The sequence below is a fragment of the Panicum hallii genome, chromosome 5 (genome assembly GCF_002211085.1).
Source record: "Panicum hallii strain FIL2 chromosome 5, PHallii_v3.1, whole genome shotgun sequence".
Taxonomy (NCBI): domain Eukaryota; kingdom Viridiplantae; phylum Streptophyta; class Magnoliopsida; order Poales; family Poaceae; genus Panicum; species Panicum hallii.
The window spans coordinates 32,075,413-32,099,339 of record NC_038046.1 but is presented as its reverse complement, the minus strand read 5'-3'; the positions used below and the strand labels follow the sequence as shown (position 1 = coordinate 32,099,339).

At 43.7% G+C, this 23,927-nt stretch overlaps 1 protein-coding gene and 1 long non-coding RNA gene across 4 annotated transcripts; one reads left to right on the top strand and one right to left on the bottom strand.

Moving 5' to 3' along the window:
- Positions 1-14,194: 14,194 nt before the first annotated feature.
- Positions 14,195-17,745, bottom strand: LOC112891852 (probable LRR receptor-like serine/threonine-protein kinase At3g47570). Of its 3 annotated transcripts, none has more exons than XM_025958838.1 (3): positions 16,752-17,745; positions 14,750-15,389; positions 14,195-14,610 (listed from the first exon to the last, which is right to left on the bottom strand). In XM_025958838.1, the coding sequence occupies exons 1-3, from the start codon at positions 17,730-17,732 to the stop codon at positions 14,219-14,221; spliced, it is 2,013 nt and encodes a 670-aa protein (XP_025814623.1). In that variant the 5' UTR covers positions 17,733-17,745; the 3' UTR covers positions 14,195-14,218. The 3 variants fall into 3 exon arrangements, with proteins under 3 accessions (XP_025814623.1, XP_025814622.1, XP_025814621.1); XM_025958837.1 differs by having other exon boundaries at positions 14,750-17,552; positions 17,658-17,745; XM_025958836.1 differs by having other exon boundaries at positions 14,750-17,745.
- Positions 17,746-19,542: 1,797 nt separating this feature from the next.
- On the top strand, positions 19,543-22,752 carry LOC112891846. Its single transcript, XR_003228614.1, has 2 exons — positions 19,543-21,152; positions 21,906-22,752. It is a non-coding gene; the product is annotated as an uncharacterized LOC112891846 (long non-coding RNA).
- The last annotated feature ends 1,175 nt before the right edge of the window (positions 22,753-23,927 follow it).

The following is a 23,927-nucleotide window of genomic DNA, read 5'->3' as shown; positions in this document are numbered from 1 at the left end:
ATTCACACTATCATTTACGATCCTTAACTCAAATTTGTTCAATATTACTAGAAATTAGTGATAGGAAGAGTCCAAAATTATGATTCAAATTGGAATTACTTTCACTAAGAACATAAAAATTCATGTAAATAATAAAAATGGTAAACACTTCAAAAATTATTGAAATTTGTACACGACAACTTTTATGTAGTATATTACGTGTAAAAATATATTTAGGGTATACGAGTAAAAGTATATCGTATTTTCAATAATTACAATTGAAAATATACCTTTTCCCATAGGCGAATCAATTTTCAGGGATAGTCCATGGTCCAAGCCACCCCTGAACATTCTTGTACTACAGGTGGTCTGTGTCTCAGTCGTCCCCCGAAAATTGTCGTATTTCTAGGGTGGATTGCTACATAGTCTGCCCCTAGAAAGCAATTTCCATAGATGGATCAGGTGCTACCGTCCTCAATATTTAGTGCGTGTGAACTTCACAACCGCCCTTACAAAATAAACAGGACACTTCTACAAATCATTTTTTTAGTAGTGATACCTTTAATTAAACTCATTCAAGCTAGAAGCTTTAACTAAGGTTTTTAAAATAAATGAGGCTCTGCTAGCTTGATCATTGTCTAAAAAGAAAGAAATAAGAAGTTCCATAAAAAAATTTAATGAATAACTGAAAAAAAGATACGGCCTCAAATTTCAAGGTTTTCCTTGCCACAAGAACATTAGTAGAATTAGAGAATTATAATCCAAACAAGCATCTTCCATATTTTTCAAATCATGAGCTATCCAAATTAAAGAAGTTTGTGAGATGTAGATGTAAATTTGACTTAACTTGGACGAAGAAAGCAAGCATACTTACCATTGATAGATAAATCCCGCTGAATTGCTACTCCAACATGAGTCGACTGAGTCATGCAATTGAAAGAAATTAAAAAAAAATCTATTACCACATCCAAATTCTTAGAATCACATGCTGCATTTGAACAAATAAATAAATAAGAGAGGAAATAAAGATATTTTTTCTAGAAATACTGAATCGTGAGGCTGCCTGTGATCGTAGCGCCACAGGGCACCAGGACGCCATTTTTGCATTTTGGCCCTTTTTGCGAAAAAATTCACATTTGGACCCTAGAGAACATTTCCTCATATTTGGACCCTAGGGGTCGGTGCCGTGACTCACCGCGCCGAGGTGACACGTCTTGGCGCTGTAAGCCATGGCACCGAGGTCCCCGCCCACTAGGTCACTGTTCGATGAGGTGGCGCGGACGTGGCAGCATGGTCGGCGCCATAGGCCATGGCACCGAGCTTGGTGCCGAGATTTGTGGTGCTGAGCTCGGCGCCATGGCCTATGGCGCTGACCATGCTTCCAAAATCCCATCCCCCCTCTCCTGCCCGAGTCTTCTTCCATTTATTCTAAGTTTGTCCTGATTTTTCTCTCTCCCGTACCCGCCAATCCTCAGAAATCGACGTATTCAACCTCGAAAACTTTGATTTGATTCATAGATCTGCGAGAGCAAGGTATCCTCTCTCCCTTCCTCCTTTTTTATGTATTGATTTTTTCTATATTATGTGTATTATTGAACCTTAGGTTCTTCATTGCTTAGGGTTTAGGGTTTAGTTAATTTGTGTATTATGGAACCATAGGATGCCAAGGCGTGGTAAATCTAGTAAACCAAGGGTGATGACGGGAATTGTCTTCACCCGTTTGCCGTTTGCCGCTACCTAGTGGTGTTCTAGTGCCAATGTATTTCTGCGGTGATGCTTGCAAGGTAGCCAAGTCCCATGAAGAGGAAACGTATAACCAGAGGTATTGGATGTGTGACTACTATGCGTTCGATCCTACACCTCGTCAGATCCGCACTGGTTTGATGGTAACAGTTATGTTTTTTTTTCTCATATGAAATCATTTGTATGAAGCACACTGAAAAGCCTATATTAGGATTGTGACAATTGCATTTTTTGCATACCCCTCCCCACCTATGTGATTTTGACCGGTGGATCGACACTGAGATCAATGAGGAGGACAAGGAGTATCTGCGTCGTATGAAGCAGTGGGATGCGGAGAGGAAGGAGATTCTGGAGAAGAGACACCAAGAGGAGGCAGCAGAAAAGGAGCGCAAAGAAGAGGTGGAAAGGAGGCATGCTGCCGAGCGCAGGGAGGAGAGGGAGCAGAAGCTAGAGCGAGTTCGCCGTGCGAAAGCAGCAATGGAGGAGAATCCGGATGCATTGAGGAAGGGAAGTGGCCTTGTTGCACCCAGTAGTCTTGCAGTAATCCCTTTGTTGTCCTGTGATGGATTTGATGTTGTTTCATTGTGTTCTCATGTACTTGTTTATTTCTTGTGTTGTCCTGTAATGGACCTAATCTTGTTTCAGGGTGTTCTCATGTACTCGGCTACTCACTATGTTATTATTTATTGCATATTCCAGTAGACTAGTGTGTTGTTATTTCATTCATTGTAGCCATAATATGTATTTCAATACTGCAGAGCTAACTAAACACTCCAACGTAATGGAATTAAAGACTATTGAAGTAGTTCAGTATATAACTGAACACGAACAACACTTGAACTGACATGTGAGGACATCTACAAAACAAGGGTAAAGATGTCCTGGACTAAACATAGCATGCCTTAGGTAATTAAACCGAACAACAAATGCATGGATGCGACATTTGAATAAGATAGGTTACTCCTAGTACTGTTCCCACATAGCAAATTGTGTTGCTCTTTCTCCATAGTATCCTCCCATTGTAGGCGGTGGTTGCGGTGGCGGTGGTGGCGGAGCCCCATTCTTCTTATGGCAAGGACAGTTGCAATATGGATCAGTGCACGGTGCCTCCTGTGAACTGGCACTGTTGCTGTCTTCATCCTCTTTCTTGTCCTTGTTACCGTCGCTCACTACCATTTCTGGATCAAAGATACGATTCTACAGGTAATAGATATAGTCTTGATGTGGATGAATAGGTGCAGGACCAACCCACCGAATGAACCCGCAGTTTTCTGGAGCATCGGAAGACTGTAAGAAATATGTCTTGTTAGTTGCAGAAAAGAAGAGAAACATATTTAACAAATGAATAGTAGGAAGAATTACCCATGCTCGCGGGCATTTGAAAAACCATGGACCTCCATCGACCCCCTCGGCGCACATCTGCACTAAGTAGTCCTCACCATGCATACATTTTGGTCAATCTTCATTGCGGTTATCATATCCTCTGAGGGGTGCATCCTTGGTGAAAGCACTCTTGCTCTCAACTAGAAACTCATACACTACTTCCAGAAAGGAATCAGGCTCAAGAGATCCCTCCCAAACAATGGGAAGTCCCTTCCTTCCTCCCTACCCTCTCCCGGTGTCGAAACCCTTTCCACTAGACGACCCTCCAGACATTTTTACTCCAATGTCTCTTGTTTTTGAAGTTAGAAGCAATTCATCCACCAATGCGTATATATAGATGGATGCAGGTTTACTACTCATTCTGTGGCATCATAAATGCATTTGAAAAGCCTACGGTCCTATAACTGAAAAGCCTATATTGAAGGACACTAAAAAGCCTATATGAAAACACACTGAAAAGCCTATATGAAAACACACTGAAAATCCTATATGAAAACACACTTAAAAGCCTATATGAAAACACACTGAAAAGCATATTCGAATTCATAGTGCAAAGGCTAGATCCTTTTGTCGATTGGACAACAAACGTTGCGATAAATGTACTAGTACTTTCATAATTGCCATGATATCATGTTTTGCGCATTCTGTACTACGATGAACGAATCACGGGAAAAATTTGCAAGAGCTTCCCTTGTTTTACAAGCATCCACAATGACAATAATATATAATGATACAAACATGTATTCAACCAAATACCACCAATATGTCCACCACGAACCAGAACATCCACACATATCAGAAGCAAAGTCCATAGTCTATAAGGTCCATACAAACAAATCAGAGACAAAGTCCATACAAGCTAAATAGTCCATACAAGCTGAATAGTCCATATAGTCCATTAACTAACCCTCACTGCCTCCTAGTCTTACCCTTGCCCTTACCAAGAGCATTGGTGCCTGGAGTGTTAGGGTCACGTGGATGGTGCTGCCTACGTGCTGCCGGCTATGAAGGCTGTGGCAAAGGAGCATCTTCCAGTTGAGATGGTCCAATCTCCTCAGCTTCGTTCTCCTCGTTGTCACCACCACTATCCTCGAAAGTAGCCCTTGTTGACCTGGATGAGCTCTGTCCTCCGGAGCCTGAGCCTTGCTGCATTGATGTATTAAGGCCCGCACTAGTGTCAGATAGTCGTGTCCATGGCCCATGCACGTCCATTGCCGTGCTAGTCCTACAACCACAATGAGCAGCAGCACGACGTAGGCGACCTGCAAGTCTCTGCATTTGAATATGAAATTAGTGCATAATATTGTACGAGAGGTACATGTTCATATCTGTAGTAATTTCAGAAACTTCGTCTAAGGAAGTTGTTTAGTGTCGTCTCATCCATTCCTCTCCTTGGAAAACATTCGATGTCAAGTACGGATTGCTTCAACATGTTTCCCTACACTCAAACAAATTAAATGGTTAGTCGTTGTACATGGTCATATTATTGCAATGAATCTGAACTGATATAGAAAAGTAGTGTTAGGTGACCATACCACTCGGTCCAAGATGGGTGCGGCCTCGACCACCGTCCCTTCCCAAGTTGCAAGGTTGTATGACGTATCTTTGTCGTCTGAAGATCGAATGTCGGTGTAGTCCGCTCCTGTCCATTGTCCCTTCAATGTGGTCCATGTCACAGCTAGGTACCATGATAGGTACGTGCGGAAGTTGTAGTCCATATGCGGCTGGTCGTTTTCAATCACGTTCTCATGAAAAAGGTCCCACTTGTCGATGTGCTCATGGTGCAGCGTCTCAAAACCGGTTGTCTTCTTCTGCTTCTGACGATCTGTCCTGTAACAGCAATAATGGCAGCAATAGATGAACCATATAGTCAACTAGGCAGCATTAATGGCGACAATAGATGAATTAAGCACTTCACACTTACTTGTGCTACTCCACGGATGTTGAGAACAGCCCTTACTGGCCACTCTTGCCTCAAGCCAAATTGGTGTGCAACTCTGTGAGGCAGGCGCTGCTCAACAATATAGAAACAGATCAGCCGGCCCGCCTCAAGAAGCCCTCTCCCAAGGAAGGCCTCCACACGACCCCTCCAACCGTCAGGCCTGCACTGGCCGATGACTGGACGACCTCTAACACTGAGACCAAGCAACTTCTGAGCGTCCTCCAATGTCACTGTCATCTCACCACAATGAAGGTGGAAACTATGAGTTTCTAGCCTCCACTATAGAAAAATGCACAAAATTTATGGTGAGTTACCCCATTGACCTTGGAAAACGAAGACGAAGTGGATTAGTCATTAGTGATTGTACCTGTCTACCAAAGCTGTTATCGCCGCAGGGTTTATGAACTCGCAACGAGCCTGGTACAATACGACGTCGAGGCCAGCCCTCTGCAGGAGAGGGGTATACCTGTCGTCGTACCGCATGTTGTGGAACTTGTCATGGGTTCGAGGACGAAGAAGGGGCAGTTCCTGCAGACATTGAATTATATTGTCAGTACCTCGATATAAATTTAAATGAGTGTCAGAAACAAAACTTGTCATTACGTTCCCTTCCGTGATGCATCATCCTCGGTGGTTCTGCTTGCAGTACGGATCGAGCAGGTACGTGGCTCCCTCCTACAATTATAAGATAGCAATTTAGTGAACATGTATTAGAATGAACAAATATGAAAATGAACAATTTAATAAATGCTTACAAACTCAAATTAAGTAAGACTTGCATATACGTAAAATTAATTAAACATGAAAACAAAATGGTAATGTACAACATTTATCTTCACCTGACTAAGCGGCCAACTGCATGTACGTGTATTATGGCCTAGTCTGCTGCATCTGCCACAATTATTTTCATCGGGTTCAGCAAGAAAGGGGGTTGCTCTCCGCCACCTAGTTCTTCCTAAACCCTAGTCCATGAAAATCTTGTATCTCGTCCTCTTCCTTGTTCTACGCTTCCTCCAACAGGACCCTAGATCCGCAATGTACCTCGGACCTATGTACAGTGGCCACTATCCCTCGTCTAGGTAAAGCTCAAACCAGGGAGATCATGTAAGTACAAGGCTATCAACATTGAACTCCCGCGGGATCTTGGTCTCGTAGGCATAGTTGTGGTGCCTAGCTGCTGCAATATAATGGGAACATGGAAAGTGGAACTGCCTTGTTCTCCCACAGGTGCATGAGAAATCAATCAGTATGACAACATAGCTCCTCGAAGGAAGCACCTCACCATTGGACATTGTACCACCCTTTCCGTGACCTCGTACTTTCCCGTCGTGTAGTCAAAACATTCAGCCTCATGTGTGCGAGCCCTATCCTCTGCCTTATGAAGATGATGCATAGGCTTAGGTGCCCATAACTGGTTCTTGCTCTGTAGTGCTATTGCTTGTGAGTATCTGTCATTGAACCATGCAACCAGCCTGTAGAAGGTGAAAACGATACGATAACGTTGATGGGCATGGCCCGTATCCCCTTAAGGACATTGTTAAATGAGTCGGCCATGTTGCTAGTCTGAAACTCGTACCTCCAGCCACCAGCATCGTACGCCCATGACCATTTCTCACGTTCCCTCATCAATCCTCTTAGCCATCGCCTACCTGCATCGTTTGTTGCCATTTTTATCTCATTCAACTTTTGCTCAAAGAACTGCTCCTCAAGCTGACGAGCAACCTCCTCAAATTTCTTGTCCTTATATGTATCTAGTAAATTCTGGGCAAGGTGACGAGTGCACCAATGGCGGTGCAATGGTGCGTATCCTGGAATCTACTCCCGTACTACACTGAGTATACCCTGGTGTCTATCAGATATAACATCAACCTCCCTACCAGGGCCTACAACATGTATCCGAACAAGACACAAGAACCACCCCCAGCTGTCTTTGTTCTCCTTCTCCACCAAAGCAAAGGCCAAAGGAACCAATGCGTTGTCCGCATCAACTGAAATGGCCACCAATAGTGTGCCCTCGTACTTGCCAATAAGAAAAGTATCATCAATGGAAAATACCGGTCGACAATGCCTCAAGGCCTGCACGCACTGGGGAAAGCACCAAAATGCATAGAAGAAAATCTACCTCCTGGCCTTCCATTCATTCGGTTTTGGGATGTACTCGAAATGCATGCCCAGATTAGCTAATTTCATTGCATTGAACAGTGCAGGTAGCTTCTTGTACCCCTCCTTCCAGTCCCTATATATCATCTTCCACGCCTGTTGCTTTGCCCACCATGCTTTTCCATACTTTATCTTCTTATTAAATATCTTCTCAGCCATGTCCATAATTGTCTTCATCTTTAAATCAGGCTAACACTTCAATGTTGAGTGCAGCTTTCTAGCAATGAGGGTAGAGGTCAACTGTCGATGCCTCTGTTGTAGATCTTTCTCGGCACAAGTGTGCGGACCCACAATTTTTATGATTTTGAACTTTCTTGTGGCCTTCTGTTTATGAGCACAGACTCTCCAATTGCAATCGGCCTTCTCGCACACCACTGTGTAACGCCGCTCCACATAAGAATGCCTAACCTTGAATGGTATTTTATGTTTCACAGAATACTCCTGCAACCACCGTATCAGTGTAGGCAAGTCCTTGAATAGAAGGCCCTTCCGGATTTCCATGCTATCTCCGAAATCAGGAGCCTCTAGAGCTCGTTATCTCTTCCTTCTGCATAAGCACTACGAGAATGACTAAGATCGCTGAATTCATGAACTAGTAGATCACGATCAGGACAAAAAAGCCTGATGAGCTCCATATCCTCTTCGGTCAATGGTGAAACAGGATGGTATCATCTAAATCAACGGCTCTTGCAATCCCGTAAGGCTCCTTGTCATCATCAGTCTCAACATCCACACTGTTTGAAGCCCGTCCTGTATTAGATGACGGAGGAACAAGGAACACCAATATTATCTGGAATATCTCCTGCATTTAAACCACAATTCAGAATGGCATTGGGACAAAGGAATGGAATCAAGGGCGAATAGAAAAAGAAAAGGGTGTTACTACGACACTTACTTGGGTGGTTCTGGGTCAAAGGAATCTCCTGAGGGGCCGTAACAACATTATTAGTCCGACATTGTGCACCAACACTAGGACAAATCCCAACCTCATTCGGGACGGATTGAGCATCAGGGACCGCAACTGGATCTTCCACATCCACCTCAAGGTTGGCTAACGGAGGATAAGCAGGTGCCGGATTCTCATGTTCTAGCGAAAACCCATGAGGGGGTGATTGCCCATTAGGGGGTGAATGCACATGAGGGGTGGGTTCAATTGACGACTTCCGCACTAGCAAATCCTAACATTGAAACTCATTCTTCATGACGATCTTGCTATACTTCTCCCATTCACCCTCACATTCAATTGGGACCCGCCCTTTGAAAATTTGGCCGGATTTACCATAGTGAAGGACCCCTTCAACTGAGATGGCATCCTCATTTGAATTACATTGAACCACATCACGAGCCTTACCAAACACCTCACTAAACAACGGCGGTTCAACGAATAGCAGATGGACTTTGCGCATTCCATCAAAGCTAACATTCCCAAACTCATCTTCCTCGACACTTCCTCCATGATACATGGTGACTACATTCTCCATTTAGTTGGTATGCACAACACGAAGGTTATGACAGGTATAATACACATTTGCATACTAACTAAATTTAGTTAGGAAAATTTTTGGTAACGGGGTAGTTTATATGCATACTAAATTACCTAACTAAATCCCTAAATTTACCTAACTAAAATAACTAAATTACCTAACTAAATTACCTAAATTACCTAACTAAATTACCTTACAAGAATACCAAACTAAATACATAAATTTGCCTAACTAAACTAACTAAATTTACCTAACTACATTAACTAACTAAATACCTACTTTTACTAAAACTAAATAACTAATTTAACTAAAATAAATTAACTAAAAAATTACCTTGACAACAGGAGGTGAGAGCCGGGGGAGCGGGGCGCTGAAGCCTGCCAGCCTGCGGCCGTGCTGGGGCAACGCGCTCTCGGTTGCCGCCCTCACCGCCGGTTCAACGTATAGGATAAAGGCTCATTGCGTGATCTGTGGCGCAAAGCTCGGCGCCATGGGTCCTGGCGCCAAGCCCCAGCCACGTCAGTACCAAGTCAGTGGCCATGTCAACTTGGGGGTTGGGATCTCAGCGTCATGGCACACGGAACCGAGATGTCTACCCACGGCGCCGACCCCCAAGGTCCAAATACGGGAATACGTTCTCCAGGGGTCGAAATGTGAATTTTTTTGCAAAAAGGGCTAAAATGCAAAAAATACGAGCACCAGGCCATCCTGTTCTGTTCTCTACTGCATGGGGATTTTTTTGGGGGGTTGGGTGGGTGAGGAGTTTCATAGGGGAATGGACTTCATTTGCAGAAGTTGTTGAGCTGTGACTTTTGAAAAAGTAGCTGTGAGCTGTGGGCTGTGGAAAAGATATTGTAGGTTACGGGCTGTGATAAAGCTGAAAGCCGTTTGGTGAAATAGCTGTGGTTTTTTTAAAATACTTATGAGCGGACTTCACATGTCATTCATAGTACACCCCACTCAACTCTCTCCCTCTCTCACTGACGAGTGGACCCCACTCGTCAGCATCTTCTTCCTTCTTCCTCTCTCGCAGATGAGCTCGTGCCGCCCATCCTCTAGCCGGAGCTGGGCCTCGTCAGAGCCACGTCCGCGGCGGCGGAGGCTCACGGCAGCGGTGGGCCGCCCGCGGTGGCTTCCGTAGAGCCCTACTGCGCGGAGCTCGTGCGCGGCGGAGGCTTGCTCCCGCGGCGGCTCGCACCGGTGGTGCCCTGCACGTGGTGGAGGTCTGCCCGCGGCGGCAGAGACTCATGCGCGGTAGGGGCTCACGCCGGCGGCGGAGCTCGCTCGCGGTGGAAGATTGCATTGCGGATGCTCGTGCTGGCAGCGGCATGCGCATCTCGGACGGCGGCACGGGAGGGTGGCGGCGGCCAGGGAGGGCAGCGGGCAGCCGCGTGGGTGGGCAACGCTAGCAAACGGGAAAATAATGAAAAAACGAACCGGTATCTTTCATAACTAGTGGCAGGTGCGTAATTTTAAGCAAAATTTACCCCTCACACCCAAGGAATGCAGGGGAGAGCTGCTGTGAAGATTGAACTAAAAATGCTGTTTTTGGCTGTTGCTTTTAGGGACAACCAACCTCTTTGGTTGGTTTTTGGCTTTTGGGGGCAAAAACCAAACCAAACAGACCCAGATATACACGATGATCTAGTACCAACTTTCTTGAAGGCAGTGGATAAAGTCAGCGGACCAAGGTGGTTCATCCGTTGATCTACTCAGTAGCATCCAGAAGGTTTCTGAAGAAAACTTAGTAGCACCAGATGATCCAAGGGGCAGCGGAAGAAGCACCGGATGATCCAATGCCACATCAAATCGGTGGAATTTTTGGGCAGAGGACAAACAGCTATATGGTTCAAAATGGTGGGTACCAGATGATCCGGTGCTTATTCTATGTGACCATCGGATTATCCGTGCTTCACTGCACTTTTACTAGCTGTTGTAGCTGTTGGAGCAATAGCTATTTTGAGAATACATCCAATATCTAACAAAGTGCTCAAGTTGATCATCCAAGACAATTAGCAGAAGCTTAGAAAGTGAATAGTGCTAGATTAGGCCTAGTGTAAGAAAGTTAAGTGTTGCATTGCGCTTGGTTTTTGGACGGAACCACCTTGTAAGCTGGGTGCGCCGTCCCCTTGAGTCTTGGTGATTCGCCGACAAGTCATCAACACTCTGATTTAGTGTACAACAGAGATGTCAATCTTGTACGGGCAATGAGAAGACCCCTTCCTTGGTGAAGAAGCTTCGTAGTGAGGACAACATCAAGGTGATTGGAACAGAGAGATGGTGAGCCTTGTCTTAGTGGCAAATATCTCATCTGACTTTTAGTGGCAAGCCCAAGATCTTGAGCGGAAGAGATTTGATGTCCGGGAGCATATCTTTGGTGGAGCTCCAACTTGGACTAGGGATGTTAGTTGCCTAAGTATGGTATAATTCATCGGGCTGACTTTGCATCCTCTCTAACCCACACCTTTACATTTCTCACATTTTATACTTGCAACTTAGTATCTCTACTTTCTTAGACTAGTTCTTGCTAGGATTGGCTATCACTACTACAAAACTGATTTATAGGAACGCTCCATTTTTTTCCATGAACACGTCAAAAGGTAACCCGCTCCTACAAAAGGAGCGGGATTACTGTAGCAATTGACCCGCCCCTGAAAACACCTTCTTACACCCGCCCCTAGAAATAAATTTTTTAGAAGCGGGTGGAGGTGTCACCTGCCTTTGAAAATGATCCCCATTTTTAGGAGCGGGTAACACCCCACCCGCACCTACAAATAATTTTAAAATTTATTTCAAAAACTCATTTAACTCATAATATATAGCAAAGCAAACAAAAAAGGTGAAACTTGTAGCCTAAGATAATTATGACCTATAGAACAAGAAAAAACTATGCCAAGCACATTTCAGTATATATAATAATTAAGAGTGTGGAAATCTCAAAGATATGGCTTAAAGAGTATAAGATAGTAGTGTGGGAGAGCCATACGTTTTGGTTTCCATACTCTTCATCAGTATATATGCTGAAAAATATTTGTCATATTTTTTCTGGTTCTACAAGTGACAATAGAATTAGGCTACAAGTTTCAAAAAATTTTATGTGATTTGCTATATATTTTGAGTTAAACAAATTTTTTGAAATCCATTTCTAGGGGCGGGTGGGGCCATCACTCGCCCCTGGAAATCAATTTGTAGGAAAGGGTGATGCTCCCATCCGCCCCTAGAAATGCACCTGTGCCCCCGCATGGCGCCTACAAATCCCTCACCGAGCCGCCTCTGTGAACCATAGCACCACTCGGGGATCTACCGCCACCGCCACCGATGAGAAGGAGGGGGGAGAAGTAGAGGAGGAGAGGAGGAGCCGCCACCTCCAGAGGAGCCCCTCGATGCCTGCGCCCCAACTCTTCCATCGCTGTAGTTGTGCATCCTGCATGGCATCGACCACTCTTGCGCCGCCACACCGCTGCCTCACCCCGCCCTTCCTCGATCCGGCCCGTAAGCTCTTGCCGCCACTTCCTATCTCCTTCCTGCTGCCAATTTCAGCCGATGACCCATCTGTAGGAAACCATAGGCCTCATTGTCCCCTGTGCGCCTGACCTTCGCGCCGCTCTCATTTGCAGGGGCCCTCTCTGCTAACACCTCTTTGCAGCCGCCGTCGCCCACCTCGCCGCCGAACCGTTGCCTTGAGTAGACATGTTGCAGCCCTGGGCAATCAGGATGCCACGCATGAGTGTGAACCCGAGTTCGGCACGGCCAAGGGACTTGCCGGCGACCAGCTACTGCTGTGCCACCATGCCTCGAGGTTATGCCCTATGGATGAATAGGTAGATGGATATGCTATGGAAAAAGATGATTAATTCTTAGAATGCTATAGTAGTCCTCGATTTGATTATAGGAAGGAGTTTGCGATGTCCCCATTCTCTCTCTCTCTCTCTTTCGCGAGAGGCAAATACATAGATACATACATAGAGAGACACATAGAGAGAGTGATAATGAGGACATTGCAGACTCCTTTTTATAAGAAAGTACGAGTGTCTATTAACTTTCATATATATACATGAATATTTACTTTCATATATTAATCTTGTTGTTATTTATTAACTTTCATATATGAATGAAGATATGAATATGAACTTTCATATATTAATTTTGTTGTTATTCATTTAAAGCAATGATTTGGCCTCGAGCATTGGAGAGTCGGGCCACTCGCCGTCTAAGGGTTTGCAGATGGATGGCGCGTGTAGGGCATGGCTCTCTTGTCATTAGAGGGGTGGATCGTGCAGGGCTTCGAAGCATTCGTGTTCGGAAACATATATGCGGGCCGCGAGTTGCAAACTAGAATGGATGCATGCGGCTCATAGAAATGAAGCGCATCTGTCCGTCTATGGCTTTGCGGAAGATAAAGCTCTTCTAGTCCGATGCAAGGCGAGATGCGAGGAGTTGGGACTTGTGGCAGTTGATCATGCGATGGAGATGGTGCTCAAGGTGGTTCGGCATGTCGCAGTTAGAAGGCAGGATTAGTTTGTACTAGATGGTATTATATGTACGAACCAATCTTAATTGTAATATGTAATATGTATCTACTTAATTGAAGATTTGATGCATGCACTTTAAATATTTAAATATTTAGATGTTTCCCTTTCCAAGTTTTTTAGACCCTTTAGTGTGATGTGCTTGTATATGTATACCAATTTATATATATATATGTGATCTTTTGTAGATTGATCAAATATTTAAATTTAAATTAGATTCGGAAATTAACATTCAAATCAGGAAATTTTTTGGCGGGCACAATATTCTCAGGGGCTGTCCAAATCTGCCCCTGGAAATTAAATCCATTTGCAGAGGCAGATCATGTCCTAACCTATCTCTTGAAAATAGATTTTTAAGGGCGGGTGAGGGCGTGACCTGCCTCTGCAAACAACATTTATATCTGCGAGAAGCAGGGACGGGTATCGCGCCCGCCCCTACAAATGTTATTTTAACTGCCCCTAAAAACGTTTTCTATAGTAGCGTATGTTAAAAAACTTTTTATGGGTCAGTGGAAACACTAGTTTAACCTTAGTTGCATATTTAGATAGTATGATCTAGTTTATATTTTGCGTAAAATAGTGGAAGGCATAAGTTAAGATTTTAAGTTTGGCTAATTCATCCTGCTCCCTCTTAAGCTATACAAGGACCGATTCCGTATACTGTTGCCATACTTATTTATTATATGTTCAGCAAAGAGTAGAATAATCTTGGAAACTACATGGCCCTTGACAACACCTAACGAGTAGAACTAGTTCTTGAAAATTAATAACAACACATATATACATCTCATATTTGAAGTTACACTTCTGCCTATCTCATGGTGATATGGTTACATCTTTGTTTCGATGTTTCTGTACCATAATTATGGACCATGGCAATCGAAATTTTAAAGAACTACAACAGAAAGGCTTCTCATGAAGATTCTCAGTTACAAAAGCAAAATAAGCATAGACTATGATGCATCCGTATCATGTAAACAAAACCAGGTGTCTATTCATCAACACATAGTAGCTAGTGCAGATAAGGTTCTTTTGATTGTGGACATTTCAGCATAAACGTCCAACATTTTTGGTCGATCTTTTGGTGTCTGCATAGAGCATGAGAGACCAAGCTTAGCAAGCTGCATAATGCAGCTATACATTCCCATGATTGCATTGTTTTCATGGTCTAGTTTATTCTCCATGCCTTCAGATCCGAAATTTGGGATGATATTACGATCAAGTATCGCATGAATCTTTTGGGGAAATGCATTTCCAACAAATTTCTGAAGGCTCAAACCATTATTAAACAACTCATCTGTTGGGCGTTTCCCTGTGAGCATTTCTAGGATGATGATTCCATAGCTGTAGACATCTCCCTCTGTCGAGATCTTGCTCCCAGTTCCATACTCTGCATTTTGTTTGACATTGGCTATTAGAAATAATAAAAGGTTCCTTTTGAAAAAGTAAATAAAGTGGATGATATTATGGAATATGGATACCCTATAACTTTTATACTGACGAGAGATATTAGTATAGTAAATGATTACCTGGTGCAATGTAACCAATTGATCCTCTTGGTCCCGCTAAGCTTGTAGAACTAGTAATACTTGAAGAATTATGGCTTTGAAGGAACTTAGCTAACCCAAAGTCACTAAGACGGGCACCCATGACATCATCTAGAAGCACATTGCTAGGCTTCAAATCACAATGGACAATAGGAGGCACGCAACGGTTATGTAAATAATCCAATGCAGCAGCTATGTCCACTGCTATTGTTACTCTCGAGCCCAAACTTAACGGTCTTCGCATTTCTGAATAAATCCAGCTCTCTAGGGTGCCATTGGCCACATACTCCATTACAAGAGCCTTGAAATCATTCCGTTTGTTGTCCCATGTTGAGCATGCAGAAATCACCCTTACAAGATTACGATGACGAGTGTTTCTAAAGGCTTCGCACTCAGCAACAAAGCTTTTTGGAGCTCCAAGTTCATCAAGCTTGAAAACTTTGATAGCAACAATTTCACTTGCTTCCGACTCAAGTACACCCTTATATACTGATCCATATGTCCCTGAACCAAGCAAGTTGTCTGAAGAGAAACCATTTGTCGCTTTGACTAAATCAGCATAGGAGAAGTTTTTCATCTCCATGAATGATGGATGATCTGTCCGTTTAGATCTTTTTCTCCACTTCAAGAGAACAAATATTACACATGAGAAAGAGATCAAAGCAAGAGCTACGCTAATCCCAGTTATCATTAGGTTATGGGAAGTGCGCTGTCTTGATGATGCAACACAAAGCGGCAGTTGTGACATTGGGGAACTAGAGCATAACAAGATGTTCCCTTGGACAAATACCTCACTAGAATTTTTAAATATCCCTCCTTCTGGCATTTGGCCCTCAAAATTGTTGAAGGACAAGTTGAGAAGATTCAAAGAATTGAAGGATTGAAAAAAGTTTGGAATTTTTCCACTCAAGTTGTTTCGAGAGAGATCAATCTCAGCAATACCTCTCAAATTGATGAAAGACTCAGGAATTCTGCCATCAAGAAAGTTACCCTCCAGGTGAAGGGACTCTAAGTGGACACAGGAACCTAGAGTAGTTGGAATGTGGCCAGAAAGATGGTTGTTGGAAAAATATAGTGAGCCTATATTGATCAAGCCACCAATCTCCTGTGGAATTTGTCCAGAAAGCTGGTTGTGGGACAAATCGAAACCTTCTGTTAGGGAGGTAAGAGAGCAAAGCTCTTTTGGGATGCTCTCGTCTAAGGTGTTACATGAAAGGTTGAGAGTGATTAAATTTTTGCAGTCACCTAGCGCCCTAGGAATGGCTCCACTGAAATTATTATCTTGCAAAAGTAGCTTATACAGTTGATGGAGTTTGCCTATTGAAAGTGGAATCTGTCCAGAAAGTTTGTTCCGTGATAAATTTATGTAAGTCAAATTTGCAAGATTTCCAATTGAGCCAGGGAGATTTCCGACAAAATTATTCTGCTCCATTCTAAGCTGCAAGAGGTTTGTGAGGTTCCCTATCTCTGGTGGTATGGTACCAGATATCTCATTTGCGTGCAGCCACAAAGCCTTTAGGGTTGCAAGACTACCAACTGAACTGGGCAAATTCCCTTGCATTACGTTTGTTGCCAAAGACAACACCTCCAACTGTGTGCAATTTTTCAATGAGGAGAGGAAAGACCAATCTCCAGCTTGCAGCTGATTACTTGCCAAAATTAGTGTGTTCAACTTGTAAAGAGCCCCAAAAGATGGGATAATACCATGGAATGCATTAGCCCCTAGGTTAATGAACTCAAGATTTGTAGCATTGGCCAGAGAAGGAGGGATTTTGCCTTGGAAGTTACTTTGCTGCAAGATCAACGTTTGGATGCTTGGAAGGGTGTACCCGATGTCAAATGGAAGAGTATCAGAGAAATCATTGACGCCTAAACTAAGGTACGTGAGTGAAGAAATGTTGTATAAGGAGGGTTGGACAGTCCCTCGGAAACTGTTGTAAGATATATCAAGTTCTTGCAAGTTTGGTATTTTAGTTATACTTACTGGGATGATGCCCTGAAAATGGTTTTCTGCAAGCAAGAGCGAGCGAAGGGAAGAAAAATTCCCCAAAGATGAAGGTATAGTGCCTGCAAGAACATTCACCGATAACGTAAGATATTGCAAAGGTGAGTTGAGATTTGAAACAGCTGGTATGGACCCAGTAAAACTGTTCCACCCAAGGTTTAATCTTCGAAGTGATGTGCTGTTGAACAGGGCTGGAGGAATATCACCACCAAGGTTGTTTTCTACCAAGTTCAGTACTTGAAGCGAGTAACTGGTAGCAAGGGCGGACGGAATAGGCCCCGTGAGTGTATTGTTTGCAAGGACTACAGAAACAAGGGATGGGCTGCTTCCAAGTGAAAGGGGAATGTTGCCCGTAAAACTGTTACGAGCAAGATGTAAAACCGAAAGATTGCGGAGCATCCCAACCTCTTCCGGGATAACTCCACTCAGCTTGTTGCTTCCGAGATCAATCACCTGAAGATTTGTGGAAGACAATGTGTTTGGGATCGAACCGTTGAAGTTGTTTGAGCTGAGGTTCAGGTAGCTCAACCTACTCAGCTTCCCAAGTTCCAGTGGAATCTGGCCACCGAGTTGATTGTCTGGGAAGTGGATCCTTGTGAGGCGAGTGAGGTTGACGATGCAGGGTGGTATTTGGCCATTGAGGCCAGATGACTCGAGGTCCAGCGCAACGACACGAGGTGTGCTCGTCTTGCTGCAAGTAACACCGGGCCAGCGGCAGAAACTGAGGGAATCGTTCTGCTTCCATGAGCCTAGGAGGCCGGCGGGGTTTGAGAGATGGAGCTTCAGGCAAAGGAGGGTTTCGAAGTCAGTGTTAGATGATGATGAAGAAGTAGCAGCATTAGCTGCAGGGAATACTGCAAAGCTCGAAAGAGAGGAGAGGAAGACCAGAATTAGGAGCCGCGAGGATCTGAGACTGAGAGTTCGCACATGAGGCACATGTCTTCTTGGTCTGTCACACATATTGTGCTTCTTGTCTATTTCAATGTTGCCTGAGATCTACTTGCGAAACAAGCTGCATTTATACAAGGAAAAGGTAAGCTGCTACCTTCCCAGCTCCATGCATGTATCCTTACTTGCAAAATACTTTTAATTTAAATATGCTATTTGCACGTGAAGTATTAGTTAGCTAGGTTCCTCGCCAGTTTCTTCCTCCTCATTCCCACATACCTAAACACTTTCAGAGTTTCAGTCAAAGATACAAAGAAGGAAGAGAAGACGATTTGTATCATGTAGAACATGACTGCTTGGGGACGAAAAGGATGGGCCGTTGGATAAAGGAAGTTGACTGGGATTTCACCTAATTTCTTCCCTGACGTCAACAGAACGATCCACCATGCTCTGAATAACCACGCGACTCACATGGCTAGTCAAGTATTATGCGTCCACGCCACATGGCAACCATTTATCTTGTATTCCCACTTCCTCAGTCATCACGTAATTTCATAATTCTTATAAATTAGACTACACGGGCAGCTAGCATGGTCGTTCAGGGCACCTGGACCGAATTTGTCACCCAATCAGATATGCAAACAAATGTCTGTGGAAGTCAGGGCAAAGGCGCGTGCGTTCCTGTTCGGATGACTTGTGTCTTGACTTCCACGATACTTCCAGCATGTCCAGCGCGTGCATTCCACATTCGAAGCACCCTTCTTTTGCCAAGAAAATAGAGGTTCCGGTTGGTACCGGTAAAAAGGCAGCATTTAGGATTTTTGCCAGGGAAACTGAAAGGAGCTAGCACACAGAATGGCTGCGGCCATCTCGAACCTCAGAACCTCAATCATTGCGCTTCAACGATTCCTTTTCTTTTTTTTGGCCCTCATGTACAGCTATGAATATGGCAACAAATGTACGCGATAGCACGACTTGTGTGTGCGTGACTATCTTGTGTCCCTGTCACTCGTTGCTGGCACACGAAGTTTCCTTTCGCCCAGGAAGACAGCTCAAGCGACCACCAACCACCCAAACCTTCATTTCGGTGACCCATTGTGTTGAAGAAGACCCATGACGACCGGAGTAGCTGACTGTGCTTGATTTGACATACCACCAAACCTTCAATTTATTCGCTCAGGTAAGGCCAGCCTCGGTGCAAAGTTTCGTTACGCAGTTATCAAGACTGAATGGTATAGCAGCAAATTTACTGATAACCTTGCTATAGTCTCATCTTATAAAACTCCCTTTCCTCTGTTCTCGTGATAACTTTACTGTATCAGCAAATTTACTGATGCAGCATAAAATTTAATATCTATAAAACTTTTACTGAGACTAGCCTTAACATCATTTGATTACCTGTGTCCACTCGCTAGTTCTTTTTATTCCACATTTATTCCGCATTTCCACCCAACCAACTTTAAGTCAAACATAGGCATCGCTGGTTCGTCGGAATGCATGGAGGCTACGCTTTATAAGTGCTAGAACTGGTATTGCATTTTGAGCATCGAACACACTCACCAGTTCTTAGGCATAACTCTCCTGTCCAAAGGTAGGAAGCACATACTGCATCTCAGTAACAATATAATGGCAAAGAACTCCCCGGCCTTCGTTCAGCTGCTTCTTGTCCTCGTCACGTTACTGGTTTTTGTTGGCGGCATCCTCGCACGAGGTGGACGAAGCACCTGCGCCAACAATCGTAAGATAGCACTGTTGCCTTTTCTAAATAGACGCAGGTTCCGTTGCATAAATTACGTCTTTCGAATTTCTAGCTGAAGTCTACTTCATCATTTGTAGCAACTCGACAGGAGGCCTGCCCTTCAATCCCTGGTAAAGGGCAGTAATCGTAAGCAGTGGGTCCATGGACGACAGGGCGGAATCTATGAGCTGTTTCTATGCAGCGGGCTTTGGAGGACTCTTCTGTTGGCCTAGCAAGTTTACTACATGAAACAACTATATACTCTGTGTTCTTCAGGTGCATGCTTGTGTGTCGTGCTGATGTCGGTGTAGTGGCCTGCTTTACCAATATAATATGATGGACAGTATAACTGCCCATACAATAAAAAGGTTTGGAGAAGTTTATGAGTACATGTGTATGTGGGTTTCGACCAAACTGTCCCGGCCGCTAACAGAAACAGTAAACATTCCTACGTGTTAATTACATCTTAATTACGTGCCAGGTACAGAGTAGTCACAATACAAGCAAAAAAGACTCTACACGGCTAATGGCATCAAACATTCTGTTCAAATATCTACAGAAAATCTCCTATTTAACACTGATATAATAAGCGGTTCCTTATTTGACCCTTAAAATCTTATCCTTCTCTATTTGACACTGGATCTAAATTTCATGCCTTATATGACACTACATTAGCTTTTCCATCCAAAGACTTTTAAATACTCTGTAAAAAGATAAATTTACCCCTGTTTGGCTCATGTAGCAATCATTGACATATTAATATTTTGTGCTATAAAAAAATATATAGACACGTAAGATTTAGATGAACTTTAACAATTAAGTTTACAAGAATGACAGTGTTGTAGGAGAAAATAATGAAATTTAAGATGAATTTTAGTTGAGTTCAAATAGAGTATTTGAATTTATATGAAAAAGAGGTATAAGATAAATTCTACATATCACGTAAGCAATGCTGGCGGCGGGGCTGGAGCGCTCCGCGCGGCTAGCAGCGGCACCCAGCACGAGTGGGGACCCAAACGGACCAGCGGCGGCGGCGGATGTGTGCGTGCACAGGCTACACCGCAGCGGCGGTGGACGTGTGCGTGCACAGTGCATCAACAGCGAACGTCCAGCCGCACGCATGCAACAGGTACCGCCCAAGCCACTGTGGCCAGCAGCACCGGAGGGAGCAGGCGGCAAGCATCTAGCGACAAACCAAGCAGCATGTTCTTTTTGATATAAGCCCACTTTTTGACAGGGGTAAAATAGTCTTTGCACATCATAGTTAATGGATGAAAAAACTAGGGGAATGTCATATAGGCATGAAATTTAGATCTAGTGTTAAATTGGGGAGGCTGAAGTTTTAAGGGCCAAGCATTATACCAATATCAAATGAGGTTTGTTACGTTGCTTGGGAGGAACCGGTGGTTCCTCTCCCCCTAAATTTTCTGGAGCGTTGATTTTAACAGAGGGTGTTTTATTTTAATCAGGGCCAGTTTAGTCAATTTATCCTCAGCACAAATACGCCTTGTTCATCCAATGACCGGTTAGACCATCGCTGACTGACTGCTTCAATCTTATCCCCAATCGGCGGCCTGCGTGCGGCCCTTGCCTGGCGGCGGCGATCTGCGCACAGGCCTTCCCCGGCGGCGGCGGCCTGCACGCGGCCCTTTCTCGACCGGCCATCCACGTGCGGCTCTTCCCTGCGCCAGGCATCAGGACCAACATCGGCCACTCAACTGGCGGCCAATACGTCAACGAACAACACAGCCAAGGTAAGGAATCCATCGATTTATATGATGCGACGTTGATTCAGCTAGGTTGTATGCTGCTATTGAAATTCCTGATTATTCAGATGTGATCCGTGTAGGTTAATTTTATAATCATATTTCAAGTACCCCATATAAAATTGAAAGGATAATTCGTTTGTGAATCCCCTTTGCTGTTCATATTATCTTAAAAAGCAATAGAAAGATTGGATGATATATTGTAGGAAAGGATAGTTGAGGCAACTCATTCATGTACTGAATAATTTTCCAAATAAGGAGAGATGTTGTTTGCAATAATTTCCCAAATTGTAGGCTTTCAGTTTTGAAGGAAAAAACTAGGCATAGTTAGTTTGTAATGGTTCTCCAGAAATTGTAGCATTTTGTTTGTCCAAATTGAATTCCGTCAAATGAATCTTCTACTAGTCTGTTAATAATTGTTTAAGTGTTAGAAATTTTATTATCCGTAGAACCCATTTAGTAATTGAACGGATAATTCATTTCTGAATCCTCTTTACTGATTGGATGATATAATGTAATAGATGCTGTGACAAGGTACTTAAATTTTAGATAATGTTATCACTTGATAGTTCAGTTGTTGGCACATTTTTCAGTAATGCTTTTAGTCTATACAATTTCACACACACAGTAGCATGTGTCAGGTCACAGTTTTTAAGTACTGCCATGGTCTCTATTATGCTGTTGTGTTACTGTCTTTTCTATTCCTTTTCATTCAGTAATGAGGAGGGATCTTTCTTGCAGGTGGGAGCTGGAACTTTGCAACACCTTTCTGGCCCATTAATCAGTGTTTAAAATAGCGGTTTGTGTTTGTAGAGACTAAGAAAGATACAGCAGGCTATAGCCTAGCTAAACCGCTAAGGTTGTGTACCATGTATAAATCTATGAGTAATTTTGCATATAAATATGAAATTAAGAAAATTTCATGCACTGAAGTACGTCTAGGGCTTCATTCCCCCATCACATCATTGACAAAATACTAAGTTTTGTAAATGATAAAGTTCAATACTAAACTAAAAATAAATAAAGACCAATTATATGGTTTAGCTAGCTAAATAATCCTTAATTTAGCGGGCGGGATGTAGCCAGCTATTAGCGGATTTAGCCTTTTAGAACTAAAAGATGGATATCCTAGCCTTCTCCTCTCTCAAAGGATATAGCGGGCTGTAGCGGTGGCTATAGCTCGCTATTCAGAACCTTGCTCTTGATGCTGAAGCTTTGGCTGCGATGCAAGGTTGGAAACCTGCTTTACAATAGGGGATGCCTCTTTACAACAGGGGAGCAATCACCAATCCGATTAACCTTCAGTGTGCTATCAGATGTTTAGATTAATCAATTGCATGGTGGTGTGTATCATGACTCTGAAAAGTTGAAGACCTGAGCAGGGTGCTAATAAGTGCTTTAGAGATTTCACATTTTTTGTAACCATGTAATAAGATTGTTATGTATCACCTTGAGTGCGACTTTGAGAAACTGAATCAGGGTCAGTTAGGATCTGAAGAATTGGTACAAGTATCTTAAGCTGTGTTGCAATCACTTTTCACACAACCATGTATTTCGCGTTACAGAAATGGTAGTACTGTCTTGTATATAATCAATGCATCGCCCAAAGGTATTTGTAGATGGAATGGTCATTCATAACGTCTGCTGTCTGCTAGAATCCGACGTTGGCCTGCAGATCTCTTGGTTAAAAGATAGGGAGGCAAATCCTCTGATGTACTCCTGGGTCACTGGCGCGTGGCCCCGAGTCCACGCGTCAGCGATGCGGGAGTACGCCAGAGAATTCTCGCCCAAAAGATAGGCCAGAAATTAGCGATATGTAATCCACCGACTGCTTATTAGTGCAAAAAAAGGGCATTTTGCTTCATTTCTCGTCACTTCACAACATAGTTTGTGTGCACAAGGGAGGAAAAAGGAACTCAAAACAGGGATCAATTATCAATGACTAGTGCCAAACCAGATTGATTTGCTTCGTTTCTTTTCTATTGGTTTGACTTTGCAAATCCAACAATAACACTTCCGTTCAAAAAAAAATCCAACAATAACACTGGCCGAGACTGAAGATAAATCAAACTTTTTTTTTCGAACGTGCCTGAGCACGTGTTTCATTAAGAGGAAAGCAATACGACCATTACAAATCTTAACAGGTAGAGGCTATTAAGGCGGAAATTGCGCGTGATAGGCGACCGTACGACAAACAACAACAGCAAGAAAAACGGAGGAGACACAGACGAGCACACAAACCTAGGTTACGACCACAGCTGAACCTGCTAAAAGATACTACAACGCCAAGGGAGCAAAGGTCAACAACATCACAAAGGTGGCAAAGCATCCACCCGACCCACCACAGCGGCAAAGCATCCGCCTGATGTGATCATCAACATGACAACGGCGGCAAAGCATCCGCCAGACCAAAATGGCGGTAAAGTATCCGCCAACGAACAAAAGGGCGGCAAAGCATACGCCAGACCACGACCATTGCAACCGGGACATTGCAGACAAAACGAGCGAAGGCAGGCGCAGAAGCGGAAGCACTCCGAGGAGAGCGGACGACCACCACCACCACCAGAGCTTCCAAGACGACGCCTTCAGGAAGGGAGTGACGCTGCAGGCACCGTCATCGTCCGACAAAAAAGGTTAAGGCTTTCACCCAGAAAGCTCACCGGAGAGAAGGGAAGAGAGGCAAAGAATGACGCCTTTAAGAAGGTAAACGGCACCTGAGGGCGTCGCTGTCATTGGTCTGCAAGCAAACCTAGCCTTTTGCCT